The sequence below is a fragment of the Podarcis pityusensis genome (genome assembly GCF_964106645.2).
Source record: "Podarcis pityusensis genome assembly, chromosome: 6".
NCBI classification, from domain to species: Eukaryota; Metazoa; Chordata; class Lepidosauria; order Squamata; family Lacertidae; genus Podarcis; species Podarcis pityusensis.
Window position 1 is genome coordinate 1,027,344 of NC_138030.1, and position 26,831 is coordinate 1,054,174.

Here is a 26,831-nt window from a genome sequence, read left to right on the forward strand (position 1 = left end):
CTCTCTCAGGTGTGGCTGGAGGAGGGGGAGGGAGGTGGGGAGGGGGAAGAGAGGCTCCTGGGCGATGGACAGAGAACAAGTGGAGCCCAGCTCCCTCCTCCTTCCATTGCACAATCGGTTCGGATCAAGTAACGCAGCTGGCCCTGGTGTGAACCAGGAAGCGGCAGGCTCAGGGAGCCATAAGAGAAGATTCTGGGAGTCTTTGCTCAGCTGGCTAGGGACCCTTCTGTCTCTCCACCAACTCCTGGTCTCCTTGCAGCATGCAGATGCTGAAGATGCTCAAGCAAGCCCCTGTTCTTCCCAGAGGAGACGTGCAAGTTGGACCAGCATCCTGAAGGCCAAGGGCATTGGGCCATCAAGCAAAAGCCCTCCACCAAAATCTCATTTCCCCCTCTGAGCCTGCAAGGGGTTCTCAGGAGACCTGTCAGGGCAGGTGGCGCTTGCCATCGAATATGGTGCCACAGGGAAAGGTTCGGAGGAAGAGAGGCTGGCTGCTGGCACTGCAAAGGTCCAGGAGCACATGAGGCAGAGAAGGCAGCAGAGTGGCAGAGACTCTGCCTTTTTTCAGGGTATACCCAGATCTTCTTGTAGTGCCTCCCATGCCACCTGAATTGTGGTCGATGGTAAAGGAGGATGCAATGTTTGATGATAAGAAGAGCCTGCTGGGTCTGGTCAGTGGCACACCTGGCACAGCATCCTGTTCTCACAGCGGCTGAAGTCTTTGGTGTTGTTTGACTTACTTGCTTGAGTCCTCAAGAGCTACTGGCTCTCTCAGTCCTTCTCTAGCAGAGTGATGCCCCGCTTTGCACAACCAGCCCTTGAGCAGGAGAGAGAAGAGGCAAGCCTGTCATCTGAGGTACCAGGCTGGCTGTCCAGGTCTCAAGTTTCATGTTAGCCCGGCTGTGGGGCCACCCAGGTCCCTTTGCTCCCTGTTGGGGTCACAGGGCACCTGGCAGCCTCCCTCCTTGTATGTGTTCTCACGCCAATTAAATCCCCGCTGTCAACAATGAGGCAAGGTTTTGGGAATGCTGGAGCTGATGCTTTGTTTGCCGTTGCAGGCACCATGCCTGATCAAGGGACACAGATGTCCGCTTACGTAATGGGGGTTTAACTCTCCCAGCTTCCAGGGCAAGCAAGATTATCGCTGACCATTGTGGCCCAAGCCTAAGAGGATAGCCTAAGAGGGTGGGCTACGAAGGTGCCATGAGCTCTGATGGAAAAGGGACTGGTTGACAAGGAGGGGCGTTTGGCTTCTGCCCAAGCGTCATAATAGCAGGTGAGCACTTCCTGGCTGAAGCGTTCCTTCACAAGAACATAAGGAGGTCCTTTTGGACCAGGCCAATGGCCCATCTAGTCCAGCATTCTCTTCTCAGAGTGGCCCAGGAATCACGAATGCTTCTTAGAACCTCATAAGATTCTCTCCTGTTGACGGTCCGAATCCATTCTTTTCACACTCATTCTGATAATGGCAGGAAAGCCGTCCAGATGGGCTCCCTGCAGCTGTGTGTGCAGAGGAGCCAAGGAGCCTGGGTGCAGCAGCAGCAGCTCTGATTTCTTTACACAGGGAAGGGTGACTGGCGGGCCAAGGGGCAGATCCGGATCTTCTTTCCATATTTGCACATCTCCAATCGAAGCACAAAGTGAGCAGGAGAGCAGAGCGACCAAGCTCTGGAGAGGAGCACACCTCCTTTTATGTTGAGAGATTCCTAATCTTTGGGACACATTAACAGCCCACAACCACATTTGCCCACATTATCCAGAAATATTTGCAAGAGCCTGCTGGATCAGGCTGATGGCACATCTGGTTCAGCATCCTTGTTTCTTGCTTCTTGCTTTGGAGTTTATTGCATTTTTATTTTCCTTGGTGGGTCCTGCAAACCTCTATTCTGAACGATGCTTTTTATAGGGTAGGGCAGGCGGCGCAAGAGTTGAGTTTATGAAACCAAGGGAGTGGGTCCCCCAAAAAGTTTGGGAACGACTGGCTCAGAGGGACTGCTGGCCTGGCTTGTTGGCTTCTGATGTCCCTCAGCCCTCCCAGACTTTTCTTTCTTCTTATGCCATTTGCTTTGGTCCCTGCTGGCTTATCTAATCTCTCCCTTCGCACCCATCAGCTGTGTAATTGTTCCTAGCCTTACCTTTTGGCTTAGGAAGCAAAGCAGAAAGAACCGACAAAGGAGGAAGATGTGGTTAGAAAAGGATCTGTTTGCAAATGGCAGGGAGGCATCCCCACCTGCTCTCTTTGTCCTTCTCTTCAGTGAACCATGTTTTCATGGCACAGCTGACTCTGGTGTATTGCCCTGGCTCCTTCTGAAAGTTTGCCATGCTCAGGAGAACAGCGAGGTCTGTTTCCTGCTTCCCTAATAAGCTCTGGCTAGATGAAGGGGAAACAGGCAAAATGCCCTTAGCAGCCCCTTGGAGCAGGTCATTCTGGTACTTGGCACAGCACTGAGGGACACATCCAGGCTTCCTTTTGTGCAATATTCCTAGGCACAGGTCTGTGCTTTAAAGCACTTTTATTTTGGCCCTGGCACTTCCCCCAGGAAAACCCGCTGCTTACTGCTGGATCAATGTGAACGTCAATCGGCAGAAATCCCAAATTGCCGTTCGTTCCAATGGAGCTTTAAAGAGTGGATTTTGTGGGGGGAAGCACTGGGGCAAAAAGAAAAAGGTGCTCAAACACAGTGCTTTAAAGTGTGGACTTGGACCTAGCAAGTGTGGGGTAAGTGTGGATGAGCCAGAGGTCAGCACAAGCATCTGCTGATGTTCTTGCAGAGCAGGCAGCCATTCTGGCTGAGATGCAGAGTCTGATGTGAAATGCTGGCAATTCTGTTTGCCTTGTGTGCTCCAGAATTCATAGGACAGAACTAAGCCTGAGAGTTTAGGAAACATTTCCGGAATTAAGACACTCTTGTGTTGCATAGGGGTTTGTGGGCAGAGGGCATTATTAGTTTGCCTTGTTTGAGTTCTTGTTTTCATCTTGGATTTTTATGCTGGGAAACCACCCTGAGATCTACAAATGAAGATAAATAATAAAATAATGGGAGACCAGGGCTCTATTGTTCCCCCACCACCACCTTAACTGCTACAATGGGGATATTTTCCCCCCTTTGCAGGGCCAGGGACCTCCCTGGTCATCCTTGGCTGCCACATGGTCAGAGCATGCAGGAACCATGCATCGCAGGGCTCTGAGCCAGGTGTCCCTTTGTGTTCCGTCCACTCTATTCTTCTATGGTTCTGTAGGGAGCAGGGGTCTAGGACAGTGCTTTATTGCTTGGAAGAAATTATATAGGCCGAAGCAAAAGCATCCCTCCCTCCCTCCCTCGGTCAACGTTTTGTGCAAAACTGCCCTACAATCCACACCAGATCCATTTTCACCTGAGAACAATCCAGCCTGTGTCCTTTGAGCCGCATTTTGAGAAGAGCATTTGGGCATGTTGTGTGCCAAAGATGAGCTCCTGGACAGAACACTTCTCGCAGCCATGGCGGCAGGGACTTGGAAGGTGGTCAAATTCAGGGAGGGGTTTAGGAGAGAGAGAGAGAGAGAGAGAAGAGAGAGAGAGAGAGAGAGAGAGAACTACATTTCTAGCCAGCTTCTTTGGGCCAGTCAGCAGTTTGTAACCTGAGTTGTCGTCTGTTACATAAAGGATTAATTGGTACTTACCTTGCAGATGATAACTAGGAGGGCGAAAGCAACAGTGGCAAAGGGGGGGGGGGAGCAGGGGGGGTGGCCATTGCATTATAGGACTTGTTTTCTGCCTGATGTATTTGTGTTTGCTCAGCCTGAGGATCTGCTCTGCCTTTCAGCAACCTCTCTAACTGCTACCAAATTGCAAGCAGCTGCTTATTTTGTGCCCCTGCCTTTAGGGCAATATGGTCCCCATCCTGGCATGGTTGGGTCGCTTTCTCTGCCACAGCCATGCATTTGTGCATTTGGTGCATGTATATAAGGTTGCTTCTTAAAAATGTTGCACAAAACTCATGGAGTCATGATATGGGGAAACTCACGGCTGTTGGATTATTGCAAGCTCTGGACGGCTTGGAAGTCCGGCCTTCTTATCCTAACAGGTCACAGTTTACTGTGTACTTGACCGCCTCTAGCAGTCTGCTGCAAGGACCAAAGGCAGAAGCCCCAGGGCAGCAGTGCCTGGATGAGTCTGAAGCCAAGCAAGGTTGGGGTTGCTCAGTGCCTGGATGGGAGAACTTTGGTCATCATGTTGGAAAACATGCAGCATGTAAATAGGAGAAAATCAAGGGATTCCTGCATTGCATGGGGGGTGGACTAGATGGCCCTTGGGGTGCCTTCCAGCTCCACAGTTCTATGATTCATTGCACTTCTCACCTTGAGGATGGGGCCAGGGTCTGGAAGGGAGTGGGCAGGAGGGCAGGTGGACCTGATTGGCTGGCCAGTCGGCCGGCCCAGAAGACCTCCCCCTCCAAGTCTCTGTCCGGTCTGGACTCTGTCCAGATTAATGAGATTAGATGTGGACTTGATGTATCCAAAGATTGACTTTCGCCATGACGTCTGCATTCCTGCTCCGGAGGACAAAAGGCTCCCTTGCCACAGAAAGCCCTGCCCTTGTTTGCTTTCTAGGCTCAGAGCAGCAAGTTTGGGAGGAACTTGCTGGTTCCCAGATGAGCAGTTGGGGTCCGGTGGCAAGAAGATGAGGGGGGGAGGGGCGGGGGTGCAGCAGGAGGATTGGGGGTGGGAGGGAGTTTTCTCTGCTCTTTCTTAGAGGTCAAGAAACCTGGAGCCACCCAAGGAAACTGAGAAGCCACCTAGCTCAAGATGAACAAAGTAAGAGAGCTAAGAGAGGAGAAGGAGCCCATGGAGTTCACTGCAAATTTCTATGGCCCCTGGAGTTGTCTTTGAGCTGGTGACTAGTTCTAGCCATGATAGAATCACAGAATAGTAGACTTTCAAGGGACCCCCAAGCATCATCTAGGGGTGACCCACACTTACCTTTCCTCTGCTGTTTCCAGGCACAGTCCCTACTTTAAAGCTCTTTGTCTGAGAACTCTTTTATTTTTGCTCAAAAACCTGCTCTCTAAAGCTAAATTGCAGCCAACATCAATATCTGGATTGCTCCAGTTCAGCTTTAAAGAATGAGAAGATTACAATACAAGTAAGGAGAATACACCAATTAACAAAGCTTCCACAATAACCCTGCAGGGTAGGACACTGTCACCCCCATCTTCAGATGGGGAAGCCACATGCTCAAGGTTGTGCAACAAGTTAATAGAATCATAGAACTGAAGAGTTGGAAGGGACCCACGAGGGTCATCTATTCAACCCTCTGCAATGAAAGAATCTCAATCAAAATTCCGGTGCTGTGAGGAGCTGATCAAGATCCCTTAGACCCGAGCCATGAGCTCTGGCCACTGGACCACTGTGTCTCTCAGGGCATCAATGGAAGGGTACTCTTGTCCACAGACGATTCTCCCAGAATAAAAGTGCTAGCCTTTAGTGTTCCACATGCAGCTAATCTTGCAGCAGACTAACACATGTGCTGGAAACGGGTCTAGTCTCTGGCTTCCAGCACACATTTTGGCGCAGACATAACTTTGGGTTCTGCAGGTTGCCTCCGGGTTTGCTTTTAAACTGGCAGAAATCCTCCTTCTGGCAGTGAAGGAGTTAACCTGCTTTTGCCTCTGCAGTGGTTAATGTTTGCAAGACCCCCCCCCCAGCTCTGCCCACCTCCCTGCTCTGGTCCCACAGCATTCCTGAGCCTGTGTGGGTCAGAGAGTGCAAAGCAAGGGATATGGGGCTCCATGGATTTTCTGGCAATCCAGAAACGCTCTCCTTCTCTCTCTCCTCCTCTCTCTGCCTCCGTCTCTCATCCCCTCCCTCCAAACCCCATCTTAAAATCCCCTCACGTTTGCTTCAGTCCTCAGGGTCATCCCAGCCTCTGCCAGGTCCTCCCCCTAGCATCCCACAGGTGAAACGCACACTCACCTGGGATCTGAGGCAGGTGGTGCCAGCTGGCTGAGCACCAGCCGAGTCACAAATTACAAGCTGCCAGTTACAAACTCACATAGAATCACAAAATTGTGGAGCTGGAGGGGACCCCAAGGGTCATCGAGTCCAACTCCCTGCTGGGCTGCGTCTTAATTTGTCTGTCTACATTTACAACATGCTTCCTTTTTCTATAACAAACTTCTAGGGTGGCTGAGAGCCTGAAACCCTTTTTAAAGCAGCCAGCCAATAAAACAATGACTAGGAGCAGCTCAAATGTGGCAGGCGGATAAGGACTTGTTTCAAAGGATGGAGGAACGAAGACTGAAAGGTGATATGATAGCCGTCTTTGAATATCCCATGGAAGATGGAGCAAGCTTGCTTTTCTCCTGTTGTGGAGGGGAGCACCTGAACCAGAGGATTCATGTTAGAAGAAAGAAGATTCTGACTAAACATCAGGAGGAACTTTCTGAAGGTAAGAGCTGTTCCATAGTGCAACGGTCTCCCTCGGGTCTCTCCTTCCTTGAAGGTTTTAAAGCAGAAGATCTGTCTTGGATGCTTTAGCTGAGATTCCTGCATCTCAGGGGGTGGACTGGATGGACCTTGGGGTCCCTTCCAACTCTACGATTCTATAAGGTGTCAGAGGACTCTGCCTTGGTTTCGTTCAGGTCCACGTCTCCGTCGTCCAGCCTCTCTGACAGGCACCCAAGAGACCCAGAGCTTGTAGCCCTTCAAGAGGAAATGACAGACCTGCACTCACCTTGGGAAATGGTTTTTGGGAGAGGAGATGCTGCAGCTGATGGAGAATTGGGCCCAAAGAGCTCTAGGCTGAGCCCCAGCAGGAGGACGAAGAGGGTGAGGACCAGCTTCATGGTGCTGCCGGCGGGAAGGGTCATGGAGCCAAGTGGAGCCGAGCCAAGATATAAACCCTCTGGCATGCTGTGTGGGTGTGGGTGGAATTGGGGGTGGGAGGGGCCGCTTCAAGGTGACCTTCGTTGACTAGTCAAGGTCCCCCCCTCCATTTGAGGCTGGTTCTCCTTGCCCGAGGCACTAGCAGCCGGCCCCAGACGTGCCTGAGACTTGATGGGTTGCCTGAGTGACTGCCCAGTGGGTGCAGCCATGCGATCGATGCAAAGCCACCTCGTCACCTGCCTCATTCCTCGGACCCAGAACGCAGCCAGGAACTTGCTTTATTGGAAAAACTGAGCAACAAACGATGCATTTCCAGGGGACAATGTCAGAAGGGTAGATTTTGCAGAGGTCTGGTGTGATTTCATGACAGATGTCAGTATGGACGAACATGGTCTGCCCCCTCCCTCTGCTTATCAGTGGATTTGGTTGATTCAATAATATGTGATGTTGTTCCTCTAAGATTTGCCCCATCCATGGCAGTACTAATGGGTTTTATTCCATTCTATGTTGAAAATCATACTCAGCCTTCTATTTTTATTGCACCAGCTCGAAGTGGGTCTTTCTTTTGCTGCTGCTTCTGTTAGCCCAATGATGTTTTTTCTTTAAGTCACTTTTCTCGCTTTACATTTATTTAAAACTCATTTAAAGAGGGAGAGAGAAAAGCACAGCCACTGATTTCTAAGCAATTGGGGGGGGGGGTGAAAGCTTGCTTTATTGGAAAAGTTGTCTTACAAACAACACATCTCCACCTGACAGGGACTCCTTAATGTGATTCCTGCCTTGCAGGTGATTGGACCAGATGTCCCTACAGTTCTATAAGGCAGCCAAACCCACAAAATTGCCATTTTTTTTAATAAACCGGAAGCTGCAGGCAGTAAATGGTGTTGAACTGCAGGACTTGACATCTTGCCACAGGGCCTGCAAGACAGAGCTGTTCCACCAGGCGTTTGGCCAGGGCACAGTCTGACCCCCCTCTCCTTCTGTAATCCTCATAGAACTCTAGCCCAATGGTTGCCATGAATTCGACTCTGAACTGATTTTAGAATGAACTGATTTTAGAATGTATTTCAATGAATTGATTGTGATTTTATGTAAACTGTGTTGTTTTTACTATTGTTAGCCACTCTGAGCCCAGCTTCGTCTGGGGAAGGCGGAATATAAATAAAAAAAATCATCATCATCATCATCATCTAAGGGCCACCTGGGCATTCCAGAATTCGAACCTGGATCTGCCAGCTTGCAAGATGGCATTTTAACCATTGGGCTTTGCTGTTTCTCACTGGACAAAGGAGGAGGTGGAAGGCACCACCGCGCCCCCACTTTCGCTTCCAAACAGCAAGACCCACCTTTGCAAGGCTGCATGCCCAGCTAAGCCCAGTGCCCTCCCTGCCAAGGCATGTCTTTGTGAGCTGATGGTGTTGTGTTGCTGCTGCTGCTGCTGTGTGTCCAGGTTACTTTTTAAGGGTTACATAACACATTGTGTTCCAGGCCTGTCCAAGGTCAGAGAGGTCGCCCAGGCAGGGAGACCCCGGGGAGGCGGCTGGGCTGAGCGCATCTGTGTGCTTGAAACATGGTGCCTAAGTGTGTCAACAAGGCTGCGTGTCTCCGTGTGTGCGATGCACGAGGGCGTGCCTTTGCAAAGACGGGGATTAAGGAACAAGCAGAGTGTGAAAGGATCCCAAAGGGGGAAAGTAAATGTAACAAATTCCAGAGGAGGAGAGTGCACTCTAAAAGGAAAGGGGAGAGATTAAAAGATAAAAAGCACATGGTCACCTTGGCAGCCCATCAATCATCCTGTTTTTATTGCCAGTTTCACCTGAGCAAACAATTTAATCATGCGCTTTGACACAAGATACAAGATCACCAGGAACATAACAAAATAGTAACAAGGGGATAATAGTCACAGGATGTAAAACCAAGCGGGCAGGACATCTGGTGTTTGTAGCAGAGTGCTGGACTATTTTATTTATTCGTTCCCACCTTTTCTATCCCACCTTTTCCTCTACAAGGAACTCAAGGCAGCAAAGATGCTTCTGCCTCCTTGCTTAGTTAATCCCCACAAGAACCCTGGGAGGTCGGTTAGGCTGAGAGGCAGTGACTGGTCCAAAGGGAGCTTTATGGACAAGCAGGGAATCGAACTCTGGTCTCTCCCAGGTCCTGGTAAGACATTCAGACTCTGAACCACTCTGGTTCTAGGGATGAGGGCCAGGGAATCCCATTTTCCAATTCTAAAAACACCAGCGGAGCCTGACTCCAGGATCAGGCCAATGGTCAATCTTGTTTAGCATCCTGCTCTCACAATGACCAGATGCCTCTTCTGGGAAACCTGCAAGCAGCTTCCGAGTGCAGGACCAGCTTTCCCCTCCTGTGGGTTCCAGCAAGTGGGATTCAGAAGCCCTGCTGCCTCAAACTTCGGAGGCAGAGCAGAGCCCTCCTGGTTAGAGGCCATTGATAGCCCTCTCTTCCTCCATGCATTTGTCCAATCCTCTTTTAAGGCCATCCAAGTAGGTGGTCATCGCTGCCTCCTGTGGCAGGGAGTTCCATAGTTTATCTGCGCATTGTGTGGAGAAGTGGCCCTCAGTTCCAAAGATTGACCACGTGCTGCAAAAAGAAGCAATTCCTTTTGTGTGTCTTGAATCTTCCCACATGCAGCTTCAGTCCTTTCTTAGCCATGTCCTTAAGCCAATCCCTGTTACCTCAAAGGGGTTTTGTGAGGATCAAAGGATGTGGGCAACCTGCCACCCTCAGGCCCTTGGAAGGATAACATGTGGAAGGGTTGTGTTCAGTTAGCGTTTGCTTAAGAGTACCTTCCTCCCCATTGAAATGAATGGTTGGTTAATAGGATGTATGTGGACGTTAGTATCCAGTAGGTTAGGGGGCCTGGAAGTTGCCCATCACAGTTGCGCACACCAGCACCTGGACATCAGACAGCACAGCTCACCTGTCTAAAGATGGGATTACTTCTACATTTGCATCTCTATGTATAAATTAGCAAATGCAAATTTGATGCAAATCTATGCCCACCTTTTTTGTGAAAATGTTTCGCTTTTTGGGCAGTGGCGGGGCACCAAAACTGTTCTTTCTCCAGGAGCCACGAACTTAACAGGTGGCAAGACTGCCACAAGGTTCCCAGTGCCAGAATTTTCAGAGTGGGAAGGTGAAGGTAGAAAATAACTATTCCACTGGGGGTGTCAAACTGAAAGAGGCTGGAGACGACCCAGAACACCTTTCCTTGCCAGCTCCACCTGGATTTGCCACCAAACAAATCAACTCGACCTTCCCTAGAGAGGTGCTAAAATTAGGATTGTTGCAACATCTTTCTGCAGCTGTAGCAAAGTTACCTTTTCAGGAGTGTGGATGGTGTAAATATGAAAACAGCAAAATATGAGCGGTGCTTACATACAACACTGCTGCTGTGTCTGGGCCGGGGGAGGGGGGTGGATGTCACAGAGGCTTCTCAAATTTATGCCCACCCCCTTCCCCAGTATTGCACAACCTCAACAAAGCCAGTAATGCAGCTGCAATGTCGGGCAACTTCTTCCTCCTGTATCCTGCATGGGGTGGAGGCATAGCTGTCAACTTTTCCCTTTTCTTGCGAGGAATCCTATTTGGAATAAGGGAATTTCCCTTTAAAAAGGGGGAAAGTTGACAGCTATGGGTGGAGGGATCCTCACAGAGGGCGATTCAGTCAGGAGGAACATGGCTGGGTGTGCCAGGGGCATGCAGAGCGCAGGGTGAATTGCCCACCTGGTGAAAGGGCTGTGGATGTTCCCCATCACTGAGGTGTTGTTGTTGTTTAGTCGTTTAGTCGTGTCCGCCTCTTCGTGACCCCCTGGACCAGAGCACGCCAGGCCCTCCTGTCTTCCACTGCCTCCCGCAGTTTGGTCAAACTCATGCTGGTAGCTTCCAGAACACTGTCCCACCATCTTGTCCTCTGTCGTCCCCTTCTCCTTGCGCCCTCCATCTTTCCCAACATCAGGGTCTTTTCCAGGGAGTCTTCTCTTCTCATGAGGTGGCCAAAGTCTCGGAGCCTGGTAGATAGAGATGGGGAGGAGTCAGTAGTCATGGTGCAGGCTGGCACCAATGATATAGGGAAACATGAGGTCCTGGAAGCCAAATGTAGGATGCTGAGAGACAGGACCACCAAGGTAGCTTGCTCTGAAACGCTGCCTGTTCCATGTGCAGGGTCACAAAGGCAGACACAGCTTTGCGGTCTCAATGCATGGAAGAGGCAGTGGTTTCAGGAAGAGAGGGTTGGATTTGTGAAGCACTGTCTGGGGAACATTCTGGGCAGTGCCAGATTTATGTATAGGCTAAGTAGACTAAGTCTAAGGGATGCGGGTGGCACTGTGGGTTAAACCACAGAGCCTAGGGCTTGCTGATCAGAAGGTCGGTGGTTCGAATCCCCGCGACGGGGTGAGCTCCCGTTGCTAGGTCCCTACTCCTGCGAACCTAGCAGTTCGAAAGCACGTCAAAGTGCAAGTAGATCAATAGGTATCGCTCTGGCAGGAAGGTAAACGGCGTTTCCGTGCGCTGCTCTGGTTCGCCAGAAGTGGCTTAGTCATGTTGGCCACATGACCCGGAAGCTGTACGCCGGCTCCCTCGGCCAGTAAAATGAGATGAGCGCCGCAACCCCAGAGTCGTCCACGACTGGACCTAATGGTCAGGGGTCCCTTTACCTTTATGTAGGCTGAAGCCAAGGGGCCTCCCCAGCCCTCCCACCCCCCAGCAGGCAGTCTCCCCTCTCCTAAAATTGCAAACCCAAGACTTCATGCGAGGGCAGGGCAACCAGGGCCCAGCAACTATGAGACTCAGGGCCAGTCAGTGGGGCCCAATTTGAAACTCTAAGGCCCAACTTGAAATTTTTTTGTGGGACTCTAGTTTACAGCCAAAATCTGCAGAACCTTAAGAGATATAAATCTGTGTGCTAGGTCATTTTCACAAGGTCAGCAAAGCCCTGAAGAAATCAGACCTGTTACTGAGTTCTTGTGCAAGTTTGTACAGTTCACTTCTGGATTTTTTAAAGAGAAGATTTTGATGAACTTGAGAAACAAGCAAAAGCCACCTTGCCAAATGTTAACAACAAAACAAGGAGACGAAGAGTGAGGGAATGACAAAGAAATGACATAAGTGCACCTGATGCCTTAGATGCACTTTCTTCAAGAGATAATTTTAGGATAAAATCTTTTATTCCTATATTAGATGCACCTGAACCAAATTTAAAAAGTACTGTGTACAGTGATGTTGCACAATTGTTTTTCCATTCTTGCTATTCTGATAGCATCTAAGCAAGAAATTCAGCAAGGTGTTGAACTGTTGATGGAAGCATACCCAGAAGATATGGACCTGAAACTTATTTAACTTTGCACTTTCACCTGTATGTGAGACAAAGCCATAGGCTTACAGAAGAACACTCTTCATCTCATACAGAGCTTTATCAAATTATTGACAAGAAAAAAATTCAGATGGCCTTTCCTAATGTGGAAGCAGTTTTGCAGCTATTTCTTAGCTTTATGGTCACTAACTGCTCAGGAGAGAGGAGTTTTTCCAAGACCCAAAAGAATTAAAAATGCATTAAGGGCCACGATGTCTCAAGAGAGGTTGTCTGCACTGAGCATTCTGTACATTGAAAGTGACAAACTTAGACAAACAAATTTTGATGAAGTTTTCTGATGTCCTTTAGAGGAGAAATTGTGAATTGCAGAATTCACAATACCCATCATCATCCTTGGCTTCATTCAGTTTTGTTTATAACACTCTTCTGTTTTCTAGTCGTGAGGCTGGGGGGGTTGGGAGGGGCCTCACAAGTGGAGTAGCCGAGGGCCTCTCTTCATCTAAATCCAGCCCTAATTCTGGGGCAAGAAGAGCTCCACCTGAACCAGGATAGAACCAGGCTATTGGCACTTAAAATATAAAAGTTTACAGGGCAGGCTTAATTGTTGGTGGAGTGAGAGCTGAGGAGGCTCTGGTTTAGAAGAAATCTCCCCCCGGGATGTAGATGATAAAAACCAAATAAAATTTAAACGGGGGTGGCAGAGAAGGAGGCATCGTTAGTGCAAGGGCACAAGAGAGGAATTCAGAGAGGCCAAAGCATCACAGTTCAAAACGCAAATGGCAAAAGCAGCTGGAGAGAGAGGAAGCACACAAGTGGTTCTATGATAAAGGCCCTAAACGCAATATTAGGAGCTCAGCTGGAGCGTATGGGGCTGAGTTAAACTCTGGAACTTTGCTCCTACAAGACGCATTGTTCCATTTAACATTTGTTAAAAAACCCAAGGCATTTTTGTTGGGGATTGTAGGGAAAGACCTGCCAAAAAAGCTGAAAAACATCTTCATGTATGCGACAACGGCCACGAAAGTTTTAATAGCACAAGGATGGAAGACTGAAGAAACCCCAACTAAAGAATCATGGCAAGAAAAATTGACGGACTATGCAGAACTGGCAAAACTGACATATAAGCTACGGGACAAGGATAACTGTAACTTTAAGGATGAATGGGAACCTTTCACAAAGTATCTGAAGACGCAACAAAGCGAACTGGACTCCTTGGCAGGTTTTGAATAAACATCCACAATTTTCTACTGATAATAATTAGCTAAACAGTTGGAGGATCTATACAACTTTGTAACATGCAGAAAACAGCATTATTGGAGAAACCAAAGACTGGAACTGAGGGAAGTTGGGGGGTGGGGTGGGGGGGGTTGTGTGGGAGGGAGGAAAAATGGGGGGGGGACAAGGATGATATGTTTTTGGATAATATGCCTTGTTTTAATTTTGAATAAAAAAACTATAAAAAAGAGGCATTGAGGGCCACCAATTTGGGTGTCTCAAAAAAAAAAAAAATTTTGGACAATTTCATGGGAGGAGAGGGCTCTCCATGGTTCCTGTTTAGGATGGCTAAGCCTCCACAGCTGTAGGCAGCTATGTTTTTGAATGCCAGTTTCTGGAAACCTCAGGAGAGAAGTGCCTGCTCTTGTGCCCAGGTCTTGCTTGCGGGTTCCCCACAGGCATCTGGTTTGCGCCGGTGAGATTAGGATGCTGGACTATCAGGGCTCTTCTGATGCTCTTGTGGAACCTCCAGGCACAGAGGCAGTCTACCTAGATTCCTGGGATGCTTGGGGCATTTGGCCACTGTGAGAAGAGGATGCTGGACTGGACTGCTGGGATAACTCAGTCAGTAGAGCATGAAATGGGCCATATTTGGCCTGATCCTGCAGCCTCTTCCTATGCTCTTCTTCAGGTGAGCTGTAATTCTTTGTGAGGGAGCTAGAGGCCAAGCTGGTGCCAATTCCTGGGTACATTGGTGACTGCAGATTGTACAGCCCTTTGAGGAATTGTAGTTTCTCTGCAACATCAAAAAAACAAAGATCATGGCCACTGGTACCATCACCGCCTGGCAAATAGAAGGGGAAGGAATGGAGGCAGTGAATGGAGGCACTTTCTTGGGCTCCATGATCACTGCAGATGGTCATGTAATTAAAAGACGCCTGCTTCTTGGGAGAAAAGCAATGACAAACCTAGACAGCATCTTAAAAAGCAGAGACATCACCTTGCCAACAAAGGTCCGCCTAGTTAAAGCTATGGTTTTCCCAGTAGTGATGTATGGAAGCGAGGGCTGGACCATAAAGAAGGCTGATCACCAAAGAATTGATGCTTTTGAATTCTGGTGCTGGAGGAGACTCTTGAGAGTCCCATGGACTGCAAGAAGATCAAATGTATCCATTCTGAAGGAAATCAGCCCTGAGTGCTCACGGGAAGGACAGATTGTGAAGCTGAGGCTCCAAGACTTTGGCCACCTCATGAGAAGAGAAGACTCCCTGGAAAAGACCCTGATGTTGGGAAAGATGGAGGGCACAAGGAGAAGGGGATGACAGAGGACAAGATGGTGGGACAGTGTTCTCGAAGCTACCAGCATGAGTCTGACCAAACTGCGGGAGGCAGTGGAAGACAGGAGTGCCTGGCGTGCTCTGGTCCAGGGGGGTCACGAAGAGGTGGACATGACTAAAGGACTAAACAACAAGAAGAAGTTTCTCTGCAACAGGCAGGCGGGGGCTGATAGGCGCAAGTGGAACTCCGGCGGAGCTGGACCTGCGTCTTGGTTCCCTTTGCTTCCCAGGTGCCCCTTGAGAATCCTCTAGAATCCTTAAACTGTAGAGTTGGAAGTCACCCAAAGGTCATCTAGCGCAACCCCCTGCAATGCAGTCTTCTTGGCGCTCGGCCGGGACTGGGCTCTCGGCTGGCGGCCACAGGGCGGGTCCTACGCCCGGGTCCTGCAGCCCTCCGCACCTTTGCCGGGAGAGGTGGAATCAAGGAGGCAGAGGCGGATTGATGGCTCCCCCTCCCTCATCCAACGGTCCTTGGAGATGCTGGAGGGGACGGATCCTGCAAAGCAGGTGCTCACCCCGCTGGGCCTCGATCATCCCTTCCCCAACTTCGCAGCCAAGCGCACCGCGGAGAAACCCGCGTCGGGAGGCCAGCCCAAATGTCGCAAGCTCCTGACAGTTGGAGGGTCGGGATGCTAACCCGGGGCGAGTCGTGTGTATGTGTTTGCCCGCGAGGGAAGCCCCAAAGGCGTGCAGTCTACGACAGTCCCCGACTGCAAGCTGCCCGGGGCGGGGATGCGTCAGTGGCAGCTTCCCCTTCTGCAAACTTCTGCTCCCCAATTTCATTCCGTAGGTGGCAATTCCTAGGGTGCCCGAGCACCCACAAAATTCCCCATGAAGGGGCCAGGAACCCACAAATTTCGGTGCCGGGGCCATGCACTCTGCACGGCACCCACGGCCCGGGCACTCACGGTTGCGGGCCAAGCTGGCACTCCTGCCAGTCCCTATATTCGGTGCGCAAGAGGCGCAAAGGCACTCGATCGGTCCGCGGGCAGTTGCGCCTTCTGACCACGAGGAGGCATCCACTCCGCGGCTGGTTTTTGTTCGGTGGTGTTTGAAAACAAGGAATTCTGGGAGTTGTAGTTACTATGGGGAGGGAGAGAAAGCGACTGATTGTTGCCACGTGACGGGGCTGGAGGGTGGAATTGGGGAGCTGCAGTTTGGATGGAGGTGCCTTGAAGATGACGAGAACAGAAGCCGAAGTGTTATAAGCCAAAAATGGCTTATCTTCTGAGTTTACACCAATAAAACTCAGACAGGAGGAGTTAGGAGTCCGTTGTTGTTTATTGCTAGGCAACAGGTTATAGTCGAATTGTTTTGCAAAGCTGCAACCCCGCCCAAGGGTATTTATAACATTTCAAACAAAGGATTTCATTTTTCACCAATCATGTACATCATTACCTCATTTCATGTTTAATACACATGCGCAATAAGCATTGCTAACTAAGCTTTGATTCTCACTGTGATCTGTTACATTGTTTTAGTGTGCACGTTGGGAACCTGTGTTACGTGTAGCCATTTGCACCATGTAGCAACTTACGTTCTAGTTTATGAGCTGTATCTTTGTGATTCACATATTATGTAGCTGTAAAGGTAAAGGTAAAGGGACCCCTGACCATTAGGTCCAGTCATGGACGACTCTGGGGTTGCGGCGCTCATCTCGCTTTCTTGACTAAAGGTACAGCGTACAGCATCTGGATCACGTGGCCAGCATGACTAAGCCGCTTCTGGCGAACCAGAGCAGCGCACGGAAACGCCGTTTACCTTCCCGCCGGAGCGGTACCTATTGATCTACTTGCACTTTGACGTCCTTTCGAACTGCTAGGTTGGCAGGAGCAGGGACCGAGCAACGGGAGCTCACCTGTTGCGGGGATTCAAACTGCCCGACCTTCTGGTCGGCAAGTCCTAGGCTCTGTGGTTTAACCCACAGTGGCACCCGTGGGTGTACTTCTTCCCTAATGGGGGCAGCCACTTGCAAAATCATCAGTTTCATAAAGCAACAGGTTACCATAACTTCTCTATTTGAAGCACACTCAAGGATTTATAGGGGTTCACATTATCACATTCATTACGGCCCTGTGGGCCTCCACCACAGAAGCACTGGGGATACTTTGCCTTTTAGAAAGATATTGCCTGCGTCTCAAAGGTGGCTTCCCAGGGGCAGGCAAAGGAGGCAGAAGAGGAGGGCTGTTTGGGCTGTCTCCTGCCCATTCCTTTCTCTGCCCTTATCTGGAGTTCTGAAGGTTTCCAGAGGACTAGCTTAGAATCCATGGCATTGTAGAGTTGGAAGGGACCACGAGGGTCATCTAGTCCAACCCCCCTGCAATGCAGGAATCCTTTTGCCCAACAAGGGGCTTGAACCCACGACCCTGAAATTAAGAGCCTCATGCTTGACCAACTGCAGCAAATCGCATATTAGAATTGTCTAAGACAACCCTCTGAGATGCAAGACGCATAGCTAAATACAACCCAATTCCTCGATGCGCCTCTGAATGATTTGTTAATCATTTCCCTCTCACTTCATTTTTCACAATCTCTCTGCAGTGTGTAAATTTGAGCTCATTCCTGGCCTCTCCTCCCACGTGACCTGCCCACCTACTTATGCTCGAAATGATAAATGCATAGTCATAGGATCATAGAATTGTAGCGCTGGAAGGGACTCCAAGGAACATCTAGTCCAACCCCCTTCAATGCAACCTGCCACTGAGGTTGGCATATTTGCAGGTGGGGTAATAAAAGGGCATTTTCCATTTGTAAATGTGGAGCTGCCCCGACACTTTAAAATAGAAAAGGAAGGTTAGGACTCAGAAGATTCAGCTGAATGGGGTCAAAGCTTCCTTTGGGCTCCAACTGGAACATTTCTCCTTGTTTCCAAGGGAGGCCAGGCCTGGGAAATAGTTCTGTTTGTTGTGGGCAGTATTGATGAAATAGCTGCAATCAAAGCTTGCCCTGCCTCATGGATATAACCAAAACCACATGAGTCAGCGAGTGGAGAAGGAGTCCTGTTGTCTTTTATTTCTGTACAGAAAGGACCAGCAGGGCTTTTGTTGTCCCAAATCAACTGGCCGCCAGATACAGCGTTCCAAACACTTTTATACATTTGGCAAAAATTCCACACCTTCCATTAAGTTTAAATTTCCTATCCAATCAAAGTACTCAGTTCCTCTTACCCCATTTCCTTATAAGGCACTTAACCCTGTAATTCCTCTAAAGTTACTACAGTGAGAAGCATGCGTACTAGATGCGCCTTCAGACAAAGGTCTGCTAGAATTTTATTGGCAGGATTAGATTTCACCTCCAGTTACCGACCATATTCCTTCTGAGCATGCTCTGTAAGTCGAAACCTTATATGGTACAATTATTTATAATTCTACTTTGCAAGTGTAAATGGGAGTTGTGGGGAGAGTTCTGGTTGCTTGTTCCATGCACGTTTACTAGAGAGAGCAAGAGTCTCCCCCTGTAAGACAGTTGTGTGAGACTTGAAGCAGCTGTTCTCAAGGCGCATCTGTTCCAGAAGCATTGAAGAAGCAGAAATTCCAGGTGGTTGATGGGAGAACTGCCTGGGCTCATGAGTTGGGAGCCCACCTTTGGCGAGCAGTGAAGCTGTGTCCTTCAGCTGGACTCCTCTGGGCCCTGCTGCCCTTTAGGCCTTATCAAAACCTGGGAAGAGCAGAAGGGAACATTTAGAGGGAGGTGAAGGAGTCGTGCCCTGGGTGAGCTGCTCCATTTGTAGTGTCTTGTTTTCTGGGGGTGGTAGACATTGAACCTGAGACCTTCTGCATGCCAGTCAGCCATCCTTGCCACCACTGAGCAATGCCTATTCAACCCCTGGCCTTTGGATGAGGGACCAAATGAAAGGCTCGCTTGTAAAAAATAAATAAATGCAAATGAAGGGACAGTCAGGAACTAGAGAGAGATCTGAGGAATGGGCTCAGGCGGGGCCAGTTTTCAGTAGAATGAAGCAATGGTTTATGCAAAGCTGTGGGCAATTGGGCAAGATCCAGGGCAACCTTGGTGGAAGACAGTTACATCTGTTCAGGCCAGGAGCTTCTCTGCCTGATGGACCCACCCCCTCTTTTGTGACGACAAGAGGAATATTTGGAAACAAGGCTGGTTTCCTCACCATCGGTCACTGTTAAGAAAGAAAAAAGATGGTTGCTTTTCCTGCTCATTTATCCGCTGCACCAAGGGCTCTATCAGAACACAGGAATGTCAGAAGAGCCTGCTGGATCAGGCCAGCACTCTGTTCTCAGTGTGGGAAATCAGCTAGCAGGATCCAAGCTCAAGAGCCAGCTCTCCTCTACCATGTTATCCTACAAGTTACATGTTATCCATTCCCACCACCCTTCTGAGTAATACCCCTCCCCACCTTCTCACTATATAGAAGGATCTGGCAACTTCTGTTTCAGTGTATCTGAAGAAGTGTGCATGCACACGAAAGCTCATACCAAGAACTAACTTAGTTGGTCTTTAAGGTGCTACTGGAAGGAATTTTTTTATCCTACAAGTGGTATTCAGAAACACAATGGAGGCAGCGCATGGTCATCCTGGCTGTTGCTGTTTAGTCGTCTCCAACTCTTTGTGACCCTATGGACCAGAGCACGCCAGGCACCAACAGACTTCTCCTCTATTAATTTTTCTAATCCTCTTTTAAAACCATCCAAGCTGGTAGTCATCACTGCCTCCTGAAATGAGGTGCGCTTGCATCTTGTGGGGAGAAGAGAGGGACATAGCAATGGTCAGGAGAAGAAGAAGAAGAAGAAGAAGAAGAAGAAGAAGAAGAAGAAGAGGAGGAGGAGGAGGAGGAGGAGGAGGAGTTTGGATTTGATATCCCGCCTTTCACTCCCCTTCAGGAGTCTCAAAGCAGCTAACATTCTCCTTTCCCTTCCTCCCCCACAAGAAACACTCTGTGAGGTGAGTGGGGCTGAGAGACTTCAGAGAAGTGTGACTGGCCCAAGGTCACCCGGCAGCTGCATGTGGAGGAGCGGAGACGCGAACCCGGTTCCCCAGATTAGGAGACTACCACTCTTAACCACTACACCACACTGGCTCCTGGGCCAGACTCAGTTACAGACTGCAACCGTGTGCCGAGGAAGAACTCGGAGTGGAGTTTTAATGGCAGAGTTTGTTTATGTTCTCTGGGACTTATTTGTAGCTGCAGCCTGTATGCGAGTGATGAATAGCGGAAGTTGGGATGTGATCTTGCAAACACTGCAAAGACTGAACAAAGGAAGATGATAATCGACTCTCCCAGCACACCAGGTCTGAGACAACAAGAAGATTACGAAGGACTACAGACATGAAATGGATTTTATATTCATAAGAGGTGCTGCCCAAGAGGAGGAAATAATGGCTTGCTGTAAGAATGGACAACAACTAATAAAGGATGAAATGAATATTAAAGAAGAGATTATATATCAACAGGAGGAAGAGATGGACATGTTTGCAACAGTAGCAGAAAACCTGATTTTTAAAAAAGAAATTGTATTAAATCAAAGTAATTTGGACTGATTTGTAATGATTTGGAAATCCAATAAAAAATAATATATTTTAAAAAGGAGAGGACCAGACTCTAGTCGTGTGCTTCAGCCGCTGCACCACCTGGCCTCACCTGCCGGGGCGCAAATCTTGCTGCATCCCATTGGGCAGCATTTGTCGGTCCCTTTGCAGTGGTTGTCCTCGCAGCAATCCATTTTGCATGGCAGCCCAGGAGGGATTTTGAACTTGGGGCACTCGCCGGGTTTTACTGTGGGGAAAACACACACAAAAGAGAGACTGTAAAACCATGGAACTCACGATTTCCCATGGATCCAGTCCTGTCCTCTTGAACTTATAAGCCACCCAGAGCCCAAAGGCTAGGTGATGGGCAGCACAACAGGCGTACTGCAGAATGGACTCTCCCCAGGTGGAGGAGTCCAATGGTCTGGGTCTGGGGTGTGGGCGCTTTCCCCAGGTTGGGATTTAGGAGAGTCACCCACCTTGGGAATAAAGGTTATAACAGCAGATTTTCAAATTGGGGGTGGGTGGGTGTGATGTGTGGGAATGTTCAGGGATGCAGGAGAGGATATGTTGTTTGATTATAGCCTTTCCAACTTGTGTAAACAAGTTCACAATTTAGCAGAGCAACATTCCCCTTTTTAAACTTGCAGCGGATGCGTTTGCTCAGGCTCACTAAAGCCTCTATAATACCGGTAACTGTTCTGGTATTTCCCCCTTATTCCCTCATAAAAGATAAGGCACGACACAGTATAAAAGTATAAAAAGAGCTTACTCACATTCTGTTCACAACCAGATCCCAGAAGGCAGATTTAGCTTAGAAAAGTTATATATGCCTGGAAACTCTCATAAGGAGACAGTCCCTTTGTCCTCTCTTGGCTGGAGGCCAAGAGAGCATCTTTGGCTAAGCAGATGTTGCTTCTTCGATGCAGGTAGTCACAGAGAGAGAGATGGCTGCCCTGCCCTGTGCTTTTGTCGTTACCTGCACAGGTGAGGCCATGCCCACCTCTAGTCACATGCAGAGGAAGTCTCTCCCAGCCCAGAAGGAAACAGGAAGTTTAGCTGCTGGCTGGACAAACATTCCTCCCCTTGTGTAAACATGTTCACTCTAGGAATGTTGTACTTGACTGCTCTTGTGTTTCACATCCCACATGATGGGATCCTGGAAGAGGACGTGAAGTTCCTCTGGATTCCATGGCAGGAGATGCCTTCATCATCTCTCCCTCCCACAATGAGCCAAGACCAAGGACCCTTCTGATCCGCACTGGGTTTCGGGGGGGGGGGTGTTGACTGCATCCTCCCCAGGGTCCTCATAACTTTATTTGGGAAGCAGGTGATGGTCTGCGATGTCCTCTTTCAGCTTTCCCCACTTCGTTGGCTTTGAGAGGGTCTGGGAAGTCACACCTCTGTTCCTTTATTCTGATGTTGGTGTTGGGGTCAGTATCCTAACCCCACAGACTCTGGCACTCTCGAAAGGCAGTGTTCCCCCTCCTTTCCCAGCACAGAGAGAGTCAGCCAGCTGGCACAGGGCTGGCTCTGAATAACTCAGAATCGTAGATGACCTGAGGGCAGTGCTTTTTCTGGGGGGACGTGGGGGGTGCGCATACCCTTAAACATTTTGTGAATCTTAAGTTTGGCTTCATTGAGAGTCAGTATTTCAATATGAGTAGGAAAATGAGAGGGATGCAGATGGCTCTGTGGGTTAAACCACAGAGCCTAGGACTTGCCAATCAGAAGGTTGGTGGTTTGAATCCCCGCGACGGGGTGAGCTCCCGTTGCTAGGTCCCTACTCCTGCAAACCTAGCAGTTTGAAAGCATGTAGATAAATAGGTACCATTCCGGTGGGAAGGTAAACGCTGTTTCCGTGCGCTGCTCTGGTTCACCAGAAGCGGCTTAGTCATGCTGGCCACATGACCCAGAAGCTGTACGCCGGCTCCCTCAGCCAATAAAGAGAGATGAGCACCGCAAACCCAGAGTCAGTCATGACTGGACCTAATGGTCAGGGGTCCCTTTACCTAGGAAAATGAGAGTACCCCCCAAAAAATTTTTAAGGAAAAAAGCACTGCCCGAGGGTCATCCAGTCCAACCCCCTGCAATGCAGGAATTCCAGCTCAAGAATCCCTGACAGATGGCCCTCCAGCCTCTGCTTAAAGACCTCCAACGAGGGAGTGTCCATCCCTTTCCAAGGGTGTCCATTCCACTGTGGAACAACTAACTCACTGTCAGAAAGTGATTCTTAATGTTTAGTCAGGATCTCTTTTCTTGTCATTTGAATCCATTGGTTTGGGTCCTCCCCTTGGGAGCAGCAGAAAACAAGGGCCAAATTGTCCATGCGACAGCCCTTCAGATATTTGAAGGGCTGTCTCACTTGAACAATTGTTTGACGTATGCAATTGTTTTGTGCCTTTTTTAAAGATACACTTGACCTTCCAATACGATTGTAATGATTGTAGCATTTGTTAATTGCCATTGTTAACTACTGTGAGCTTGTATGACCTCAGCATTGTTGTTGGAATAGAAATATTACTGGTAAAACACATGGTGATTAAAAAAGATCATTAGTGGGAGGTTTTCTCAGAGACAAGGGCTACACTTGTCCCTTTGAGTATTTCTCAGGAGTGCTTGAAAGCCTTTGTGCCAGAAGCACATTGAAGTCCTGGGGAATTGATAAAGCTAAGAATCTTAACAGCTGCTGAATGGCTGGATTCTGACCTCTCAGTTCTTGCTGAGCTCCTCAGTAAAAAGTGGACAAGCTCACAGGTCCCAGCTCTTTCCCATACACCCCACCTCCCTCTGATATAGGTGACATCCCACTGAAGGCGAGACTGGTGAACCCCAAGACTCTAGTCTGCTTCTGAGGGGAAATGACTTCTTACCGTTTAGTGGAGTTTGGCAAGTGTGGCCACAGTTGTTGCTGCAGCACTTCTTGTCCCCAGGACATGAATCATCTCCAGAACATTCCTCCACACATGTTCCAGCACCATCCGGTGTGGGGCAGTATCCTGGCTTCCCTGGAACAGAACAACCACATGACTTCCCAGCAGTGGAGTGGGGGTCTTTTAAGTCAGCTTACTCTGGGCTCCAGGCTCTCTTATAGATTTGTAGAGTTGGAAGGGATCTCCCAGGGTCATCAAGTCCAAGCCTCAGCTCAAGAATCCCTGCAGGTGACCATCCAACCTCTGCCTAAAGCCCTTCAAGGAATGAGAGTCCACCACCTCACGAGGGAGCCTGTTCTACTGTCAAACAGCTCTTATCATCAGAAAGGTATTCCTGATGTTGAGTCATCATCTTCTTGTAATTGTAATCCATTGGCTTGGGTCCTACTCTTCGGAGCAGCAGAAAAACTGCTTGCTCCATCTTCCATGTGACAGCCGTTGAGGCATTTGAAGAGGGCTCTAAGTCTTCTCTTCTCCAGGCAAAATATACCCAACTCCCTCAACTGTTCCTCACAAGGCTTGGCTCCCAGACCCTTGATCACCTCTGTTGCCCTCCTCTGCACACCTTCCAGCTCGTTAATATCCTTCTTAAACTGTGGCACCCAGGACTGGACATGGGACTGTATGTGTATATAATAATATAACACAAAGGGCTAGGCTGGGCAGGTGGGGAATGCAGCTGTCTTTTAGCAGCACACCAAGATCACAGCATTCCAGAATTGGAACCTCAAAGGTTCATCTAGTCCAACCCCCTGTGACACAGGAATCCCAGCTAAAGAATCCCTGACAGGTGGCCATCCATTACTACGTATAAACCTCAAGTGAAGGAGAGTCCACTACCTTCCAAGGGAGCCTCTGCCTTTGATTAACCGGCAGTTTGAAGGCCCCTTCCTGGCAGTGCTGCTTACCTTCTGACTCGCAGTCTGGCGTCTGAGAACCTGCCGTTGTCAGCTCAGCACAAAGGATGAGGAGCCCCCCAAGGACCACGAGGGCAGACTTCATGGTGCAGCTTGAAGAGAGGCGTGAGTGCCAAGACCCAGCCCCTCGGGGATATATAAGCCCTCCTTGAAGAAGAGGTTGGCTTTGGAACCAGAGCCAAAAATTAGCAGGTGATGCAACGATGAGACGACAGTTTGGGTGACCTTTTCACACAAAAAATGGGTTTTGGCAGGAAATGAAGACATTGCCTCCGGAGATTGGTTCATACCTGTTTGGGGCCATTGTTGGCAACTTTTTCCAGTCAAAACTGGAGCTTCCTGGTTCTGCTGGCTTCTGGCAGGAGTAAACCCCAGGACATGGGGAAACCCCACAGCCCTGACCTGGCTTGGCAGAAGGGGGGTTGCGTGCGAGGTGGAGGGCAACATTGCTGGTGATTCTCAATGGGCAGCTCTTTGTCCCCTGAGTAAAAAAAAATAAAACAGCAAAAATGTTACCGCTAGCAAAAGTGTAGCTGAGAGCATGAAAATATTATTACAATCAATATCAATATCCGACTCCAGCCCGTCTGCTTGAAGTCCGGGAAGGGTTAACCACCAGTAGGGGGAGTCCCGCTGATGCACATCAACTAGGAACTCCCCCGGGGTCACCACTAGGGGGCGTGCCTTGGGCCCTAACCTCCTTAGGCTTTGGACAGGGCCCCTGGAATCCTTTATTGGACTACCCTTCAGTAAGTGGGGCAAGTGATGGCGCTACCTCACCTCTTCCATCTACAGAACAATACTGAACAATATTGGCCTAACCGCCAATACCCAGACAGTTGTGACGATTTGCTACGAGGTAGGCGAAAACCAAGTGGCCGGTTCCAATTTGCCAAGTGGAAAAATTCAACGGCAACCAACGAAGGTCCATAGCAAGGTCCAGGAACAAAAACCTTATAGAGTGGGAGGGTGGGAAACAGGAACAGCTGGTGGACCGGCAAAGAGGGTGATCCCCTGCTGCGCCTGTGTTAAATAGGGCAGGCCACACCCTCAGAGCCAGCTGATTGGCTGGCCAGGGGGTGACGCAGCTGGGGATTCCTGCAACCCCACCTCCTCTGCAGGGCGGAAGTGGCTCTGTTGAACAGCTGCATGAAACTGTAGGGAGATCTGGAACATGGTATTGGCAGCCTGAGAACGAGAGCGGTCTTTCCCCCCTCCTCCTCCACATATCCCAAGAAGGCCACAGAGAGACAGAAGGTGTGCTGAGATAACTGAGATCACATGCAGAAGCATCACTGGTCATTCCCCAAGTTGATGAGGTTCATTTGACAGCAACAAGTAGACTAAGCTTTAGGGTTATTGGCCAAGTCCTGTGGAACTCTCTGCCACTAGAGATTCAACAGGCGCCTTCTGTGCCAGTTTGCCTGCTGAAAATTTTGCTATTCCACCAGGCCTATGCAAGCAATTAAGAATAAATTGTTCCACAATGTTAATCGATGTCTGCTTTTAACTTTTTTATTGTATGGGTTTGTGTTTTTATTGCTGTAAACCACACACACACACACACACACACACACACACCTGTGGTGTACAAATATCTAAATGAATGAATGAATAACCGTTGCTTGAAAGCAGCCAAGGACCAGATCACAGAAGCTACCAAACTGGAAATGGATCTAGGCAACAAGGCGGACACTTTGCCAGAGAATTAGCTAATCTGTGGCTAAATTTACAACCGGTCTTGGGTGGAGCTGCATTTTGTCATCTGAGTTCCACCTGAGCCTTGAAAGTGCTGCTGGATGTGGGTGCTCAGCTGGGAACTGCGGCCAGAAGTCTTATCACAGAACATCTGCTGTGTCAGCTGCTGTAAGCTGTTCCTGGAAAAGGCAAGCTGGCAAGCTGGCACATGCCTCAGCCACATCCAGAGGAGGTTCTGGCTACTACTATAATTATTAGGACGCAGGTGGTGCTATGGGTTAAACCACAGAGCCTAGGACTTGCCAATCAGAAGGTTGGCGGTTTGAATCCCCGCGACAGGGTCAGCTCCCATTGCTCAGTCCCTGCTCCTGCCCACCTAGCAGTTCAAAAGCACCTCAAAGTGCAAGTAGATAAATAGGTACCACTCCGGCAGGAAGGTAAACGGCTTTTCCGTGTGCTGCTCTGGTTTGCCAGAAGCGGCTTAGTCATGCTGGCCACATGACCCGGAAGCTCTACGCTGGCTCCCTCGTCCAGTAAAGCAAGATGAGCACCACAACGCCAGAGTTGGTCACGACTGGACCGAACGGTCAGGGGTACCTTTACCATTATTATTATTATTATTATTATTATTATTATTATTATTACCTTACCCTGCCTTTCTCCCTGATGGGACTCAAGGCAGCTTAAAGATAATAATAATAACCACTAAAAGCATAGAATAAAACACAAATTGAAAACAACAATTAAACATTGTGTGCATGTGTGTATCTCATTTATTAAAGCCAAACAAATAATTACAATAAAAACAGCACCACACCAGCCCTTTCATTAAAACAGCACTTCCCGAAAGCCGGTTGGAAAGTCTTCACCTGCCAGAAGGACAAGGAGGGAGCCAGTTCAATGGATGCAAAGTGCAGCAGCCCAAGTCCTTGTGAGGAACGGCTAAGGGAGCTGGGCATGTTTAGCCTGGAGAAGAGGAGGTTAAGGGGTGATATGATAGCCATGTTCAAATATATAAAAGGATGTCACATAGAG

The 26,831-nt window shown here is 49.1% G+C and overlaps 1 protein-coding gene across 2 annotated transcripts; it reads right to left on the reverse strand.

Moving 5' to 3' along the window:
- Positions 1 to 17,742: 17,742 nt before the first annotated feature.
- LOC308480225 (WAP four-disulfide core domain protein 18-like) lies at positions 17,743 to 24,314 on the reverse strand. Of its 2 annotated transcripts, none has more exons than XM_081011682.1 (4): positions 24,090 to 24,314; positions 23,122 to 23,256; positions 20,361 to 20,495; positions 17,743 to 18,409 (listed from the first exon to the last, which is right to left on the reverse strand). In XM_081011682.1, exons 1-4 carry the CDS (start codon positions 24,181 to 24,183, stop codon positions 18,393 to 18,395), a joined length of 381 nt encoding a protein of 126 aa, XP_080867808.1. In that variant the 5' UTR covers positions 24,184 to 24,314; the 3' UTR covers positions 17,743 to 18,392. The 2 variants fall into 2 exon arrangements, with proteins under 2 accessions (XP_080867808.1, XP_080867809.1); XM_081011683.1 differs by having other exon boundaries at positions 20,351 to 20,495.
- Between the last annotated feature and the right edge of the window lie 2,517 nt (positions 24,315 to 26,831).